We start from the raw sequence: 13,872 nt of genomic DNA, 5'->3' as shown, positions 1-13,872 counted from the left end.
AAAAACAAAACATGAAACTTAGAGACTGACCTTGTGCTTTAATTTCATGAAAAGAATCTGGTGAAGAACGGCAATATGAGAAAAAAGTGATGATACAGCTGTAAAATGAAATCATAACTGACATAATAACTGAATAGATTTTAAGTAATAGGAAACAATAAAAATTAGATGTGACAAAAAGTTTGACTTTAGAACATTTACTAAATAATGTCAAAGTAAAAAGCCCATAGAAACATAAAAGCTTAGAGATTGATCCCGTACTTTGTTACTGATAGTTAAAAATACAACACAGAAGCAACAATGTACGAAATTTACTGTCTAGTGTTAGCATCCTCATGTAAAAATGCAACATGCTAACAGTGATACCTAACTGATAAATCACCTGAATGGCCGACATCAAGTACCAGCTGATATGAGAAAAAGTTTAACTTATATGCAAAGGCCACCAACAGCAGCAGGAGTTCCGCCATGATGAAACCATGTGAACAGAACAGACTACTACTAACTGCTTTTACTTTTGCCTGAAATAAGTGACATTTTCAAAAGTTGCTTTCAGGAAAACCACAGGATCAGAAGTGAATCACACTAACTGGCCACAGTAAGCCATACGTTTTTCTCACTCTGTCCTGTACATGTTTTTTCATAATATTTTAGGTTAATGTGTAAAGTCTTTTTCTTCTTTTTTTTTCTTAATTCTATATATTCAGGTAAATAAATGTGTAGAAGGAACAACACTAAAAACATTCATATACAAATCAGTCTATTTCTGATTAACAATCGTTCTACTTCCTGGGAGTGGTGTGAGTGTAAACACTGCATCTGCTGAGGTTCCGTTCTTCTGAATAAAATGTGCAAAAAAGGTCTTTGTGAGAACAACTAATGAGCAATGAATAATGAGTTCCTGTTTAGCTGTTTTGTGTGTCATACCATGTTGAACATTCCTGATGCTCTTTTCACAACATCTAACGTAAAAGATAATTGTGGTCGTAAATAAATTAACATTTGCATCTGCTGTCTTGTTCATCATCTTTTTGTCAATAACTGTAAGAAGGCAAAGTTTCACTTCTACTTTGTGTTACGGCCGAGAGGCCAGACCAGGTGAGAGGCCTCAAGTGCAGACACAGACAGAGGCAGATGAACTCTGATGTGAGATCAACAGCCAAAACTTCTACAAAACAAATTCTGTGATCACTGCTGTTTCATTGCCAGTTTTAGACCAAGACATGTTATACTGAACGCTTAGATGTTATGTCACATAATATACCTGCGCCTTTTTTTCACCCTATTTTCCCATGTAAGCAGTTATACATTATCCAATCCAATCATAGACTAATCGTGGAATAACATACAGTTACGACACAACTCAGCAATAAATACAGTAGATCAGAGACTGACCTTGTACTTGCATTACATGGAAGGACACTGTTGAAAATATATGTCAAGGACATAAATAAATCTATTAATAAGTCAGAAATAACTTTAGCAAAATATATGTTTCAAGTGTGAACTTACACGAATGTTGAGAGATCACATTAAATATTGCAAAATCTGCAGGATGTTTAACTCACACATTAGGACAGCACACCAAAGGCTCTGTTGAGAAGAAGATTCTCACATTTCTGACGACACAGAAGGGGATGAATCGTTTTGTAGCAGTTGGTCACAGGAAAACCACAAGAGGCAGGAAAAGTACTTCATCACATATTGAGGCCACAAAGCTACACATATAAAGAGCAGCTAATTAAAAGTACCTATATGTGTGTTATATATACCAGCCACCACAGGGGGGCTAAGTTAAGATTACTAAATATATGCTACAGTATCATTTCTGTTGCTTTAGCTGTTCCTCAGATGAAGGTCAATCAAGGTGCAGTGCACAAACTTGATAGTACAGTAGGGGTCTTAATTCCTAATGCTACTATGTAGCATTAGACAATATATACAATCAAGAAATTGTATATATTGTAACACAATTATTCCAGAGTTCAAATTTCAGACTATATTTTCATTTATATTAATTATAATTTCACAAATCATGTGACTGATTCAGATACCACAGTTTATAAATACACCAGTGGGCTCTGTGTCTGAAAGTCTCACTGGCCTCAAAAGATGTTGTGAAAAAGGAACTTCAGGCCGCTCGCATGAGTATGACATGTGCTGTGCATGCCCACATTGTCCTTCTTCTGGTTATATGCATACACCCAGAAACTGCTGATAATAATGTGGAAATAAACATCAGTCTATGAGAAAAAACAATTAATAATATTATAATAATATTTTGAGAAGAAAATGGTAAGTTTACCCACCAAAACAATTTAAATATGTTTAATGTCGTTATCCGTGACCCGGCCCTGGATAAGCCGAAGACAATGGATGGATGGATGTTTAATGTGTGAGGACTAGAAAAGTGGTTTACAAGACTTGTGCTGGCAAATGGTTTGAGGCTTTTAATGCATTTTAGATCACTTTCACAGTTAACTGAAATTCTGAGCACTGAAAATAATATAGTTAAATTGGGCTACTGAGCCCTCAGAATAAAATAAGTAGAAAAGTTATAGATTCACATGATTGAGAATTGTTTGTGCAGACTTAGTGAAAGGAGTGTGGGAGTAAACAGAGCGAGGCCATAGACAGTAGCTCACATAGATAGATGCAACTTTAGGTGCATGAAACTGGGTAACGGGTCAGGGAAATGTGTGTGTGTGTGTGTGTGTGTGTGTGTGTGTGTGTGTGTGTGTGTGTGTGTGTGTGTGTGTGTGTGTGTGTGTGTGTGTGTGTGTGTGTGTGCGCTTTCTTTATCCTAGAGAAAAAAAACACGCGACAAATACTGTGGCTTATTACCTGTGTTAGTTTATGTGTAATAACCAGGAACCAGAAACTGAAAATGAAAAACTACATATTTCTAATACATCTCACAGTGATATATCACACAAATGAAACCTAGAACCAAAAACATACATCTCTATTTACTGAATGTAAATTTCAGATCTTCCCCCTGTTGTTTTACTTCTGTTGCCTGTGTGGATACAAAGTATCATCATCACTAAATGTTTTATGTCACATGATTATGTTACTACTACTAGGCAAACTGTAGCAGCTGTGTAGTGCAGTAATCAGCTACAGTACATTATTCTTCCTGTATTTTTTCATCATCATAATCTTTGGCCTAAAATGGTCTTGTGTGCTGACCTAAAAACTGCAGCTGGTTGGTGGGCTGAGGGTCAATTGTATGTTGCCTATTTTTACAAGCCTGTGTGCAGTCACAGCACGTAACAAAAGACTAACTGCTAATGTTATTGTCACAACTCAGAGTAGTAGAGCATCATCTACACAAATTTATATACTGGAGTTGTATTATATGGATACATTCGAAGTACTAAACAGCTTTATTAAGTTGTGCAATAACAGACAGGGTACAGATAAGATTAAGGGGAGATGTATTTCATAGCCCTCAGTAAAGATAGAGATTCCTCTAGATTCCGCTTATTAGAAATACTAAAGCTGAAATCATCATCATGTCAGTTATCTTTAAATAGAAAAAAAATCTACAACAATTCAAGCTCAAGATTTTTTGCAAGATTGCATCTATTACCTGTCACACTTTTCTCACTTTGACATGATTTAGATCATTTTAGGCATTTTACTAACAACGTCACCAAACATGTTTCAGTGTGCATTCAGCGTGCTGTATATCGTGTCCTGTGAATCTGGTGGATCTGTTGCTTCAGAGATGGTGGCGTACACATGGTAAATGTCAGACTAGAAGAGAAAGAGTAATGCCCTTTTAGTCATTAGCATTGATTAAGATGAGAAGCGGACATATTTATTACTACACCAGGTCTAACTTACATCTTCATTTTTTGTCTGTTCCAAGTTTAGTTTCTCTCCTGAAAGAGAACAACATTGAAAAATTATTTCTTTCAGTCAGGATTAAAACACACACACACACAAGTGCAAGACAACATGTAGTCCAGTGGGTTCACAAAGTTTGTCTTGTAACTGTATATGTCATAGTGTTCTTCTAAATTTGGACATTTTAAAGGCTCTTTAGTGGTCAAATAGCTTTCCTTATCACAAGGTAGTAAAATGTTATAAAAGCCAAAGCTCCCTTGTCAGACACTGGAAAAAATCATTACTGAAAGTTAATCAGCAGTAATAACTAAATATGCTATAGATATGAAATAAAGATTTGAGCATATTAACAATATTACTGTTAAACAGTCATCATCTTATTGTGTTACTTTCAGAAACAACTAATGGTACACATAAATAATTACTCCATGTAGTAGGGCTGTGCGATATGACCAAAATCTCATATCCCGATATAAGATATTTATCGTCCACACAAAGATATATATCACAAAAATCTCAACAGGATCTTGAGCTTTATTGTGAAATGTTTATGTGGAAAATAAACAAGCAGATGACAGAACCACGCAATGGTTTTACCATCGTTGTTGCTAACGTCAACGCATAAAAACAGTCGCTTGATCGTCTGTAATGTGGTTATATTAAATATAAGCGAAAGAGAGAAATTCTACAGTGACCATCAAAACAATGAAAAAATATTGCCATAAACAGATTATTTTGCGACACCACGAAACAAACGATAGTGTAATATGCAATGATAGACGTTTTCATATCGTTATCCGATATATATCGTTATATCGAACAGCCCTACCATGTACAACAATTTCACCATCTTATTACTAGAGGCAAAAGCTGTCTTACTAGTAAGACGGTTGTCATCAGGTACTGAAGTGATCACACTGGAGCCTCCATCATTACCTGCAGGTAACTTAACACAACAGGGAAAAATCAACTTTATGTCCTCGGTATTTAAATTGATTGTTTTAATTAAGAGTATTTTTATTTGACTGAAACATTTTGTTTACCATTCTTCCCTGGTTCATTTTAGTCATTGATATAAAATCACCTGTAACAAAAGAAAAACTCAACAAAATAAAAACCATAATACATGGATTGATAGTTTTGTAATGCTGCCTGACAGCTAAAATGTATACAATACCTGGTGATGTTGCCTTTGTCCTACACATAAATAAAGAAAATGTTTAAAAAAAATAGAAAAAGCTGTATGCATTACATTACACAAAAAAAAAGTGTGTTTATTGTAGAGAATTAGAAAACAATATTATGAGACATATTTATTAGGCGTTCTGCCCTCAAGCAAGGCATTTGATTCACCACTGCTCCAGTGATTCTGTTCACTGGATAAATAAGAAAAGGTCTGAAGTAAATAAGACCAACTTCTGGTTGTCTGAATGATGACAGGAAAACAGCTTATTAAGGTTTGCTGAGAAAATATTCCTTACCTGCTTTGAGAACATGTTTCTGAAAAGGTAGTGGCAAAGAAATGTCTGATCAGCATCTGATTAGCTTTAAAGTCACAGGTTCATTTATAACTATGAAACTGATAACATTTTTTACACGTGTATAAAGTAGGCATGATGAACTTTTTCTGCTTGAACTTTTTTTCTTCTTCAGAATAAGATGATCTTTTTAATGTACAATTATTATTATTATATATTTATTGCAGCTATGAAAAATGTATCACTATATTACAAAAGGTTCATGAGTTCCAGGTTCTCAAAGTGGGGGTGAATCCCTGTGAGCCCTCACAATGTTGTACTATAACTACAGGAAATAGCCACATTGATTTTTTTCAGAGCAAATTTTTCATTTGCTTGTTCATGGCATAGATGAAGTGAAATAATCATTGGTACCATGGGCTTTTTATCTGTTTTCTGATCATTCAAAAGATATTTTTTTAAAATGCATATTTTGGTTAAACTTTCAATGGTAATATTATCTTATTTTTGGTTGACAGGCAGATTCTATCTCTAAAAAACATAAACATAAAAAGTTGTATGCTTTCATATGTGCCCTCACCACTTCTTCTTTTGAACGTGAGAAGCCCCAGCACCAGTAAGATGACACCCATGGTTACTCCCAATCCAGTCACAGCTACTGCCAACTTCCATATCGATGCTTCTGCTTTGAAAGCCAAACAAGAGTTTCACTTCTAACTCAAAACCAAAACACTTAAAAGTAGACACAGTTGGTCCAGCCAAACTGCTTAAAAAAACTGTAAGACATTAATACATTATTATTTTTTTTTTATTAATTCTATTAATAACCATAATGCCATGTACAAAGAGAAAGAGTTGAAGACATTGTTGTTTACCTACATGATTGTAATATTTTTGAAGAGGAGTTTACTCTACTGTCAGGCTGGCGTGCCTGATCCACTAAAATGAAACCGAAACATTGAGAAGTTGTGAAACTCATGTGATAACATCTTTTAAATGTCATTTTTCTTTCAGTTCTTTTAAAAGCAGAGGTCACACTAATAGCAGTTTAGGATAAGCAATAACTGATCCTTTAGGATATAAATATATGATAAATATTATAATGTTATATACACTATATCACCAAAAGTTTTATTTATATTGTGTTAAATTGCAACAAGAGTACCTCTATAGGATGCCCCTAATCTAGACATGATATCTCCTCGCTACTGAATATTCCACAGTCTGTTAGTGGTATTATAACAAAATTGAAACAACTGGGAATGACAGCAAAGTAGTAGGTAACATAAAATCAGAAATTTGGGTCAGCAAATGCTCCCCCTGTCCTGTGTGCAGTTTGTGTAGTTTTGTTTCCCCTTGTCTCGTTAGGTCTGAGTTGTCCCAGCTGTGTTCCCACCTGTTCCCCATCCCACAGCCATCCCCATCCTCGTGTGGCTGTGGCTCAGGTGGTAGAGCAGATCAGCTACTGATTGGAAGGTTGGTGGTTCAATTCCCAGCTCCTCCAGTCTGCATGCCAAATATCCTTGGCCAAGACACTAACCCCAAGTTGCCCTCCGATGCGTTCATCGGAGTATGAATGTAGTTTAGTTTAGAAGTGCTTGTATGAATGGGTGAATGAGGCATGTTGTATAGAGCGCTTTGAGTACTCCGGGAGAGTAGAGAAGCGCTATATAAGAATCAGTCCATTTACTTTCATTATCCTTCCATATTTTAAGTCCTTTGGCTTCCTCTGTTCAGGGTCATGTCATCTGTTGGCTTTTGTGCCATGTCTCATGTTCCAGGTATCTTTGTATCCAGACCAAGTTTCATGTTTAGGGTTTTTCATGTTTATTTTTAGTTTCCCAGTTTAGGTTATGGTTTATTCCTGTCTTTGTTTGCCTTGTTTTGTATTTTTCCATCAGCCATATTAAACAGCTCACTTTTTGCTAATTCAAGTTTTGTTCCACGTTCCTTTGTGTTTGCATTTGGGTCCACTATACATTTTGAAAATTTTCATTCTTCTATCTTTGTAAGAACAGTTTGTGGATGTCCCCTTCCTGTTCCAACATGACCATGACCATAAAGATTTGGATGGGTGAGTTTGGTTTGGAATGACTTGACTGGCCTGCACAGAGTCTTGACCTAAACCTGACTGAACACCTTTTGGAGGAATTAAAGTAGAGATTCCAGGCCGGGCCTTCTTGTCCAGCAGAAGTGTCCGAGCTCAAAATGTGCTAATGGAAGAATGGAAGTTCCCATAAATACATCCCTAAACCTTGCAGAAAGCTTTCCTAAAAGAGTTAAAGCTGTTATGGCTGCAAACAGTGGGCCAACTTCATTTTAAACCCTATGGTGTGAAAAATCACTCCACAGGATTTAAAATGATTAAGAATGGGATGGCACTCCAGTTCATATGCATGTGAAGGCACTTTTGGTAATCACAAAAAGTTAATTCTGTTAATGTTGATGTAACGTTTTCAGTGGGAGAAACTTTTCATCACTCATTCAAATGACCCTGTATAATGACTGAAAACAGCACCACTGACTAACAATGTGCCGTGAGATAAGTTTCACTTTTGATAATATAGTGTATGTTACCATTTTGTTTAAAAAGAAAAAATAGATACCTGAGGTAGCAGTGGCACGGGTGGAAGTATGAGACCAAGTAAAAGTTGGACCTGGTGAAAAACTTTTTACTTTTGAAATAACAGATAAAACAGATGACTTTTATAATATATTTTTATATATGTACAGTTTAACTGCACATTGTCTTACCTTTGACTGTAGTAATAGTCACTGTAGCATTAGTCTTGTATGAATCTTTTTAGAAAAAAAATATTTGGATCAAAATTTCAAAAAGCTGACTGAGGTTGTTAGGTTCAGTGTATTTGCACAGTTAGTTTGAAATAACATATACTGCAATAGTTGATTCACGTGTTAGCTTATTTTTTTGAGTTGGTTTGCATTAATGTAGAAATATATTTGTATACAATATTTTACAATTCTACTGTCCCTGCAGTTACCTGAAGGAGAATTCACAGACGTGGTAGGACTGGAAGCACTAGGAGTACTGAGACTCGAATCTGTTTCAAAAAATGCACAAAAATGAGTTTCTTTAAAGAAGTTGTGTGTGTGATGATGTTCTGGATTATATTTCGATGTATTGTATTTCCTACCTGTGGCCAGACTAAATGGCATTTTTGCGCTGGTCATTCTTGATTCTCTTCCCACAATAACTACAGTTTTAAAATGAACTATGATCATGAATATTCAAAATAAAGAATATTAAACACACAAAATATCTACAGATAAAACATATCTGGTCATTTGCATCAGTGTTGGAGGGTTTGTGACCAAGGGCCAGCAAAATTAGTAACTTCATTTCAACATCAACTATAGCCCTGGTTACAAAGTACTGCCATTTATTTAAGATGCTGAACATGGTGAATATTTACTGTTCCTGATGAACAACAGAATTTTAGAGTTAGAGTTGAGATTTTTTTTTTACATTCTTAGAATTGAATCAGACATAAATAAAACAAGGACATTTCAATTTATCTTCACATTATTGATGCACTCGGTCTCACCTGTTGTACTGTCTCGTGAGGTTATATACTGAGTTGTTTTGACAGGAGTGTTCACACCAGTTGTAGGGTTTAGATTACGAGTACCCAATCCTTTAATATAGAAAAATATCAAATAAATACTATAATGTCACATATGTTACTGTTCTCTGTAAAGAAATTCCTGCTTCTTTTTTTTCTTTACATTATTCAACCCAAATAAAGGGAATGAAATGTCAAGTATTTGAATTGTTACACATTGTTTCAGTCTTCAGAATATTTAGTTTGCAAAATAATATATAACAGAAAAATTAAATGTCTAATTTTTAATTTGGGCAGATTTACTTTATCACAGAAAAAATATTTACTACTTTACTAACACCACAGCAGTAATTTATTTACCTGTTATTGAGTTCACTGAAGTGGAAGTTGAAGCACTGAGTTTGCTGAGACTTGATTCTGTTTCATAAATGGATAATAAAATGTTAAAGACATTTAAAAGAAGTGATGTGTGATGATGCTCTGGGTTGTTAGTTAAGTGTACTGCATGTCCTACCTGTGGTCATGATAGATGACGGTTTGTTGATCTTTGGTGATTCACTTTTCAGAATAGCTACAGTAAAAGGAAATGGGTTTGTGTACAAATAAAGGTTTTGTTATTTATGCAATCAATTCAAAAGTGATCGAAACGTTTTGAAACCACATTTACTATTTTATTAAATGTCACATCTGTCCCAATGGCAGTGTCAGGTGGCCCTGAGATAATGAATGCAAACAAGTTTAGGCATTAAGGCAAAATTTTACTTGAGATGTTTAGTGAAATGTGAAATGCTAACAAAATGTGTTCTGTTTAAATTGCTCCCTTCAAGTCCTGTTCTGATAACTTTCACTTGATTTTATAAAGGACAACCCGATGAATTGTGAAAACATACTTGTACACTGTAGACTCTTCTGCTTTTTTGTTCACCTAAATACAATATCAAATTTATTTTAGGTTTAAAAATATTGGACCAACTGTAAATGTGGAAAAGAAATGTTTTAGCTGTCTTTCAGTTCTGTCCTTCTTATTTTATTTATTTATTCTTTAGACAGAATTATAGTTTTTGAAAAAGTAACCTTTCAACAAATCTTTCAAAGGTTGGCATATTTTGAAAGTTTATTGGTTTGTTTGCCTAACAAACTAAGTATCATGAGCAGGGTCATGTGTACTCCCACACTCAGATACTAGAGTTGCATCAGGAAGTGTTTCCAGTTATAGAAATTCATCCCACACCAAAAATGTTATTTTTAACCTCATAAGGTGTATTTTATTGTGATTTGGTAGTCAGAAAAATTCCAATTGCCTAAATTCAGTACTTAATAAATGTAACAATAATGACAACAATAAATGAATCCACAATGATTGTTAACACACAAAGACATTTGAACATGTCATGTTAACAACCTGGAAAGTGCTGGCTGTATATTGTTGTGGTTTACACATTCACCTACGAATAGATGCCCAGATATCCTCCTCTCCCAGGAGAAGATACAGTGGCTTGCAAAAGTATTCGGCCCTCTTGAACTTTTCCACATTTTGTCACATTACAGCCACAAACGTGATTCAATTTTATTGGAATTCCACGTGAAAGACAAATACAAAGTGGTGTACACGTGAGAAGTGGAACGAAAATCATGCTTGATTCCAAACATTTTTTACAAATAAATAACTGCAAAGTGGGGTGGTGCGTAATTATTCAGCCCCTTGAGTCAATACTTTGTAGAACCACCTTTTGCTGCAGTTACAGCTGCCAGTCTTTTAGGGTTTGTCTCTAGCAGCTTTGCACATCTAGAGACTGAAATCTTTGCCCATTCTTCGTTGCAAAACAGCTCCAGCTCAGTCAGATTAGATGGACAGCGTTTGTGAACAGCAGTTTTCAGATCTTGCCACAGATTCTCGATTGGATTTAGATCTGGACTTTGACTGGGCCATTCTAACACATGGATATGTTTTGTTTTAAACCATTCCATTGTTGCCCTGGCTTTATGTTTAGGGTCGTTGTCCTGCTGGAAGGTGAACCTCCGCCCCAGTCTCAAGTCTTTTGCAGACTCCAAGAGGTTTTCTTCCAAGATTGCCCTGTATTTGGCTCCATCCATCAACTCTGACCAGCTTTCCTGTCCCTGCTGAAGAGAAGCACCCCCAGAGCCTGATGCTGCCACCACCATATTCGACAGTGAGGATGGTGTGTTCAGAGTGATGTGCAGTGTTAGTTTGCCGCCACACATAGCGTTTTGCATTTTGGCCAAAAAGTTCCATTTTGGTCTCATCTGACCAGAGCACCTTCTTCCACATGTTTGCTGCGTCCCCCACATGGCTTGTGGCAAACTGCAAACGGGACTTCTTATGGTTTTCTGTTAACAATGGCTTTCTTCTTGCCACTCTTCCATAAAGGCCAACTTTGTGCAGTGCACGACTAATAGTTGTCCTATGGACAGATTCCCCCACCTGAGCTGTAGATCTCTGCAGCTCGTCCAGAGTCACCATGGGCCTCTTGGCTGCATTTCTGATCAGCGCTCTCCTTGTTCAGCCTGTGAGTTTCGGTGGACGGCCTTGTCTTGGTAGGTTTACAGTTGTGCCATACTCCTTCCATTTCTGAATGATCGCTCAAACAGTGCTCCGTGGGATGTTCAAGGCTTGGGAAATCTTTTTGTAGCCTAAGCCTGCTTTAAATTTCTCAATAACTTTATCCCTGACCTGTCTGGCGTGTTCTTTGGACTTCATGGTGTTGTTGCTCCCAATATTCTCTTAGACAACCTCTGAGGCCGTCACAGAGCAGCTGTATTTGTACTGACATTAGATTACACACAGGTGCACTCTATTTAGTCATTAGCACTCATCAGGCAATGTCTATGGGCAACTGACTGCACTCAGACCAAAGGGGGCTGAATAATTACGCACACCCCACTTTGCAGTTATTTATTTGTAAAAAATGTTTGGAATCATGTATGATTTTCGTTCCACTTCTCACGTGTACACCACTTTGTATTAGTCTTTCACGTGGAATTGCAATAAAATTGATTCATGTTTGTGGCTGTAATGTGACAAAATGTGGGAAAGTTCAAGGGGGCCGAATACTTTTGCAAGCCACTGTACAAATCCCTTTGAGGATGTGTCAGGAAGAGTATCCAGTGTAAAAACTACCCACTGTGCCACCCACTTCTACTGTAAGCATGTTAATATACTGACAATATCATCAAAGCTCAACTCTTCCTACGTTCCAAGAGACTGCTAACCTGGATCTATTCTTTTTCACATCTAAGGTCGTGGCCAGTGAAATGAAATGAAATCTTGCGAGTAACAACTAAAAAACATTTTTAGAGAAAAATACTTTGTATACTTTTATTTTAGTCATTTTCATCATTTTAATGTATCAAAGTAGCATCTGTGCTATAAAGTCTGCTTATCTTCGACTTACCTGTTAAGTTGTATCGATCACTGCGAGGAGACAAAGACCTGGGTTCCCTTTTCAAAGTGTAATCACAGCTGGCATCTTTTTGTTGAACAAAATGTAGATGTCTCAAAAAATCATCAATTGAGACATAAAACTGGCAGAACCGCTGTTTGTTTTTTGTCTTGCTATTCTTCCCGACAGCTACTGTGAGGATTAAACGACTTGCTTCTCCAAAGTACAGATTACATCTTGTATCATCTTTCACAGATCCAGGCAGAGAGCAAACAAACCGAACATGTTCCCCATTAAAATGCTGCACACTCATCTGTGGTGTTTGACCTACATGAAGATTAATCAAGTCCCATTAATATACAAGAATATTGTATGTTTTACCAGCACAACAATAACAATACTGGTGTTCATAAAAGCTGAACTGCAACACATTTTGCAATTAACTGTAACTGGTCATGTTTAGATTCCTGCGTGCTGTCTTTGGTGGTTTAAGAAAATATGTAAGAACAACACTCCTAAAAAAGTTTTGTGAAAGAAAACATGAAGCTTTATAAAGATAATAACGTCTAACACACTGTATGATAACTTATCCAGTCACAGGAAGAGCAGTCTCTCACTTTGTATGGTGATGGAGGATGGTTCACTGTCAGCAGATGTTGAATTAAGGTCTCCAGTGTAAAAACATCTCACTTTAACTTCAGCAGGTGAACTGTGATTTGACATTAACAGCAGTTCTGTTGCAGTGAAATTCTGCAGGCATGAGAAGGCTTTGGAAGTATTTTTGCTCACCGTGTAGAAAAAACACTGATGAACTGAAACAGATGTTGGTGCCTGACAGTGTAACGTGACCGAGTCCGTCTCTGAGATCACCTCTGTGTTCACTGTCAGTGTTGGTGGAAGAAGAGCTGAAAAATTAGAGGTAAAGAAATTTTTGATCTAATAGGTAATTTTTGGTTTTAATAAAAAACAAATATGCAGTCAAAGAAAATCTTTGTGAAAAGTAGAACATCAGGGACTCACCTTGTGCTTGAATTTCATGAACGAAAGCTGTTGGAAAGAAAGTCTGTCAACAACGTACTGGAGGCATGTATGACTCATTAATACAACAAACTGTCTTTTCAAGATCACAGGGAATCGTCCTGCTGAGGAAGTTTTAGTTTTTGATTCCACACGTTAGTTTATCAGTTAAAAATATAAACAAGGAAGCACCAAAAGACACAAAACTGGTTACAAGAGGTTTAACTTACACATGAGGATGACAAACAGAAGGTGTCCAGCCATGATGAAGAAGATTACTGTGACTGTGCAGAACACATCTGAAAGTCTGACTTTGTAAAGGCTGATGTTCCAGTTTAAGGAACGTCACAGGAAAACCACAGCAACAATGAACGCTTTTACACAGCGGAGCAAATGAACGTGAACAGCCCTTTGAAACTACTTATGAGTTTTATTTAGATCAAAGAACAAGAAAGGAAGTGAAATAAAGACAAGCATGAGTACATTTGTGTCATTTCTGTTGCTATGGGCTTAGTTTCCCAGATGTCTGTGTGCAGT

The 13,872-nt window shown here is 36.4% G+C and overlaps 1 protein-coding gene across 1 annotated transcript; it reads right to left on the bottom strand.

The window, feature by feature from the left end:
- Positions 1 to 2,693: 2,693 nt before the first annotated feature.
- LOC146669986 (uncharacterized) lies at positions 2,694 to 13,706 on the bottom strand. Its single transcript, XM_085406667.1, has 19 exons — positions 13,566 to 13,706; positions 13,339 to 13,365; positions 12,936 to 13,223; positions 12,331 to 12,645; positions 9,432 to 9,488; positions 9,278 to 9,334; positions 8,900 to 8,989; positions 8,489 to 8,548; positions 8,336 to 8,395; positions 8,088 to 8,132; positions 7,940 to 7,990; positions 6,213 to 6,272; positions 5,914 to 6,018; positions 5,337 to 5,355; positions 5,033 to 5,052; positions 4,899 to 4,939; positions 4,735 to 4,801; positions 3,853 to 3,890; positions 2,694 to 3,762 (listed from the first exon to the last, which is right to left on the bottom strand). The coding sequence occupies exons 1-19, from the start codon at positions 13,597 to 13,599 to the stop codon at positions 3,670 to 3,672; spliced, it is 1,527 nt and encodes a 508-aa protein (XP_085262793.1). The 5' UTR covers positions 13,600 to 13,706; the 3' UTR covers positions 2,694 to 3,669.
- Positions 13,707 to 13,872: the final 166 nt, after the last annotated feature.

Source organism: Rhamphochromis longiceps, linkage group LG5 (genome assembly GCF_057381845.1).
Source record: "Rhamphochromis longiceps isolate RC_006_pf linkage group LG5, R_longiceps_female_GT1.1, whole genome shotgun sequence".
Classification (NCBI taxonomy): domain Eukaryota; kingdom Metazoa; phylum Chordata; class Actinopteri; order Cichliformes; family Cichlidae; genus Rhamphochromis; species Rhamphochromis longiceps.
Note: the sequence above shows the minus strand (reverse complement) of the source record. Positions and strands in the feature narration are given on the sequence as shown.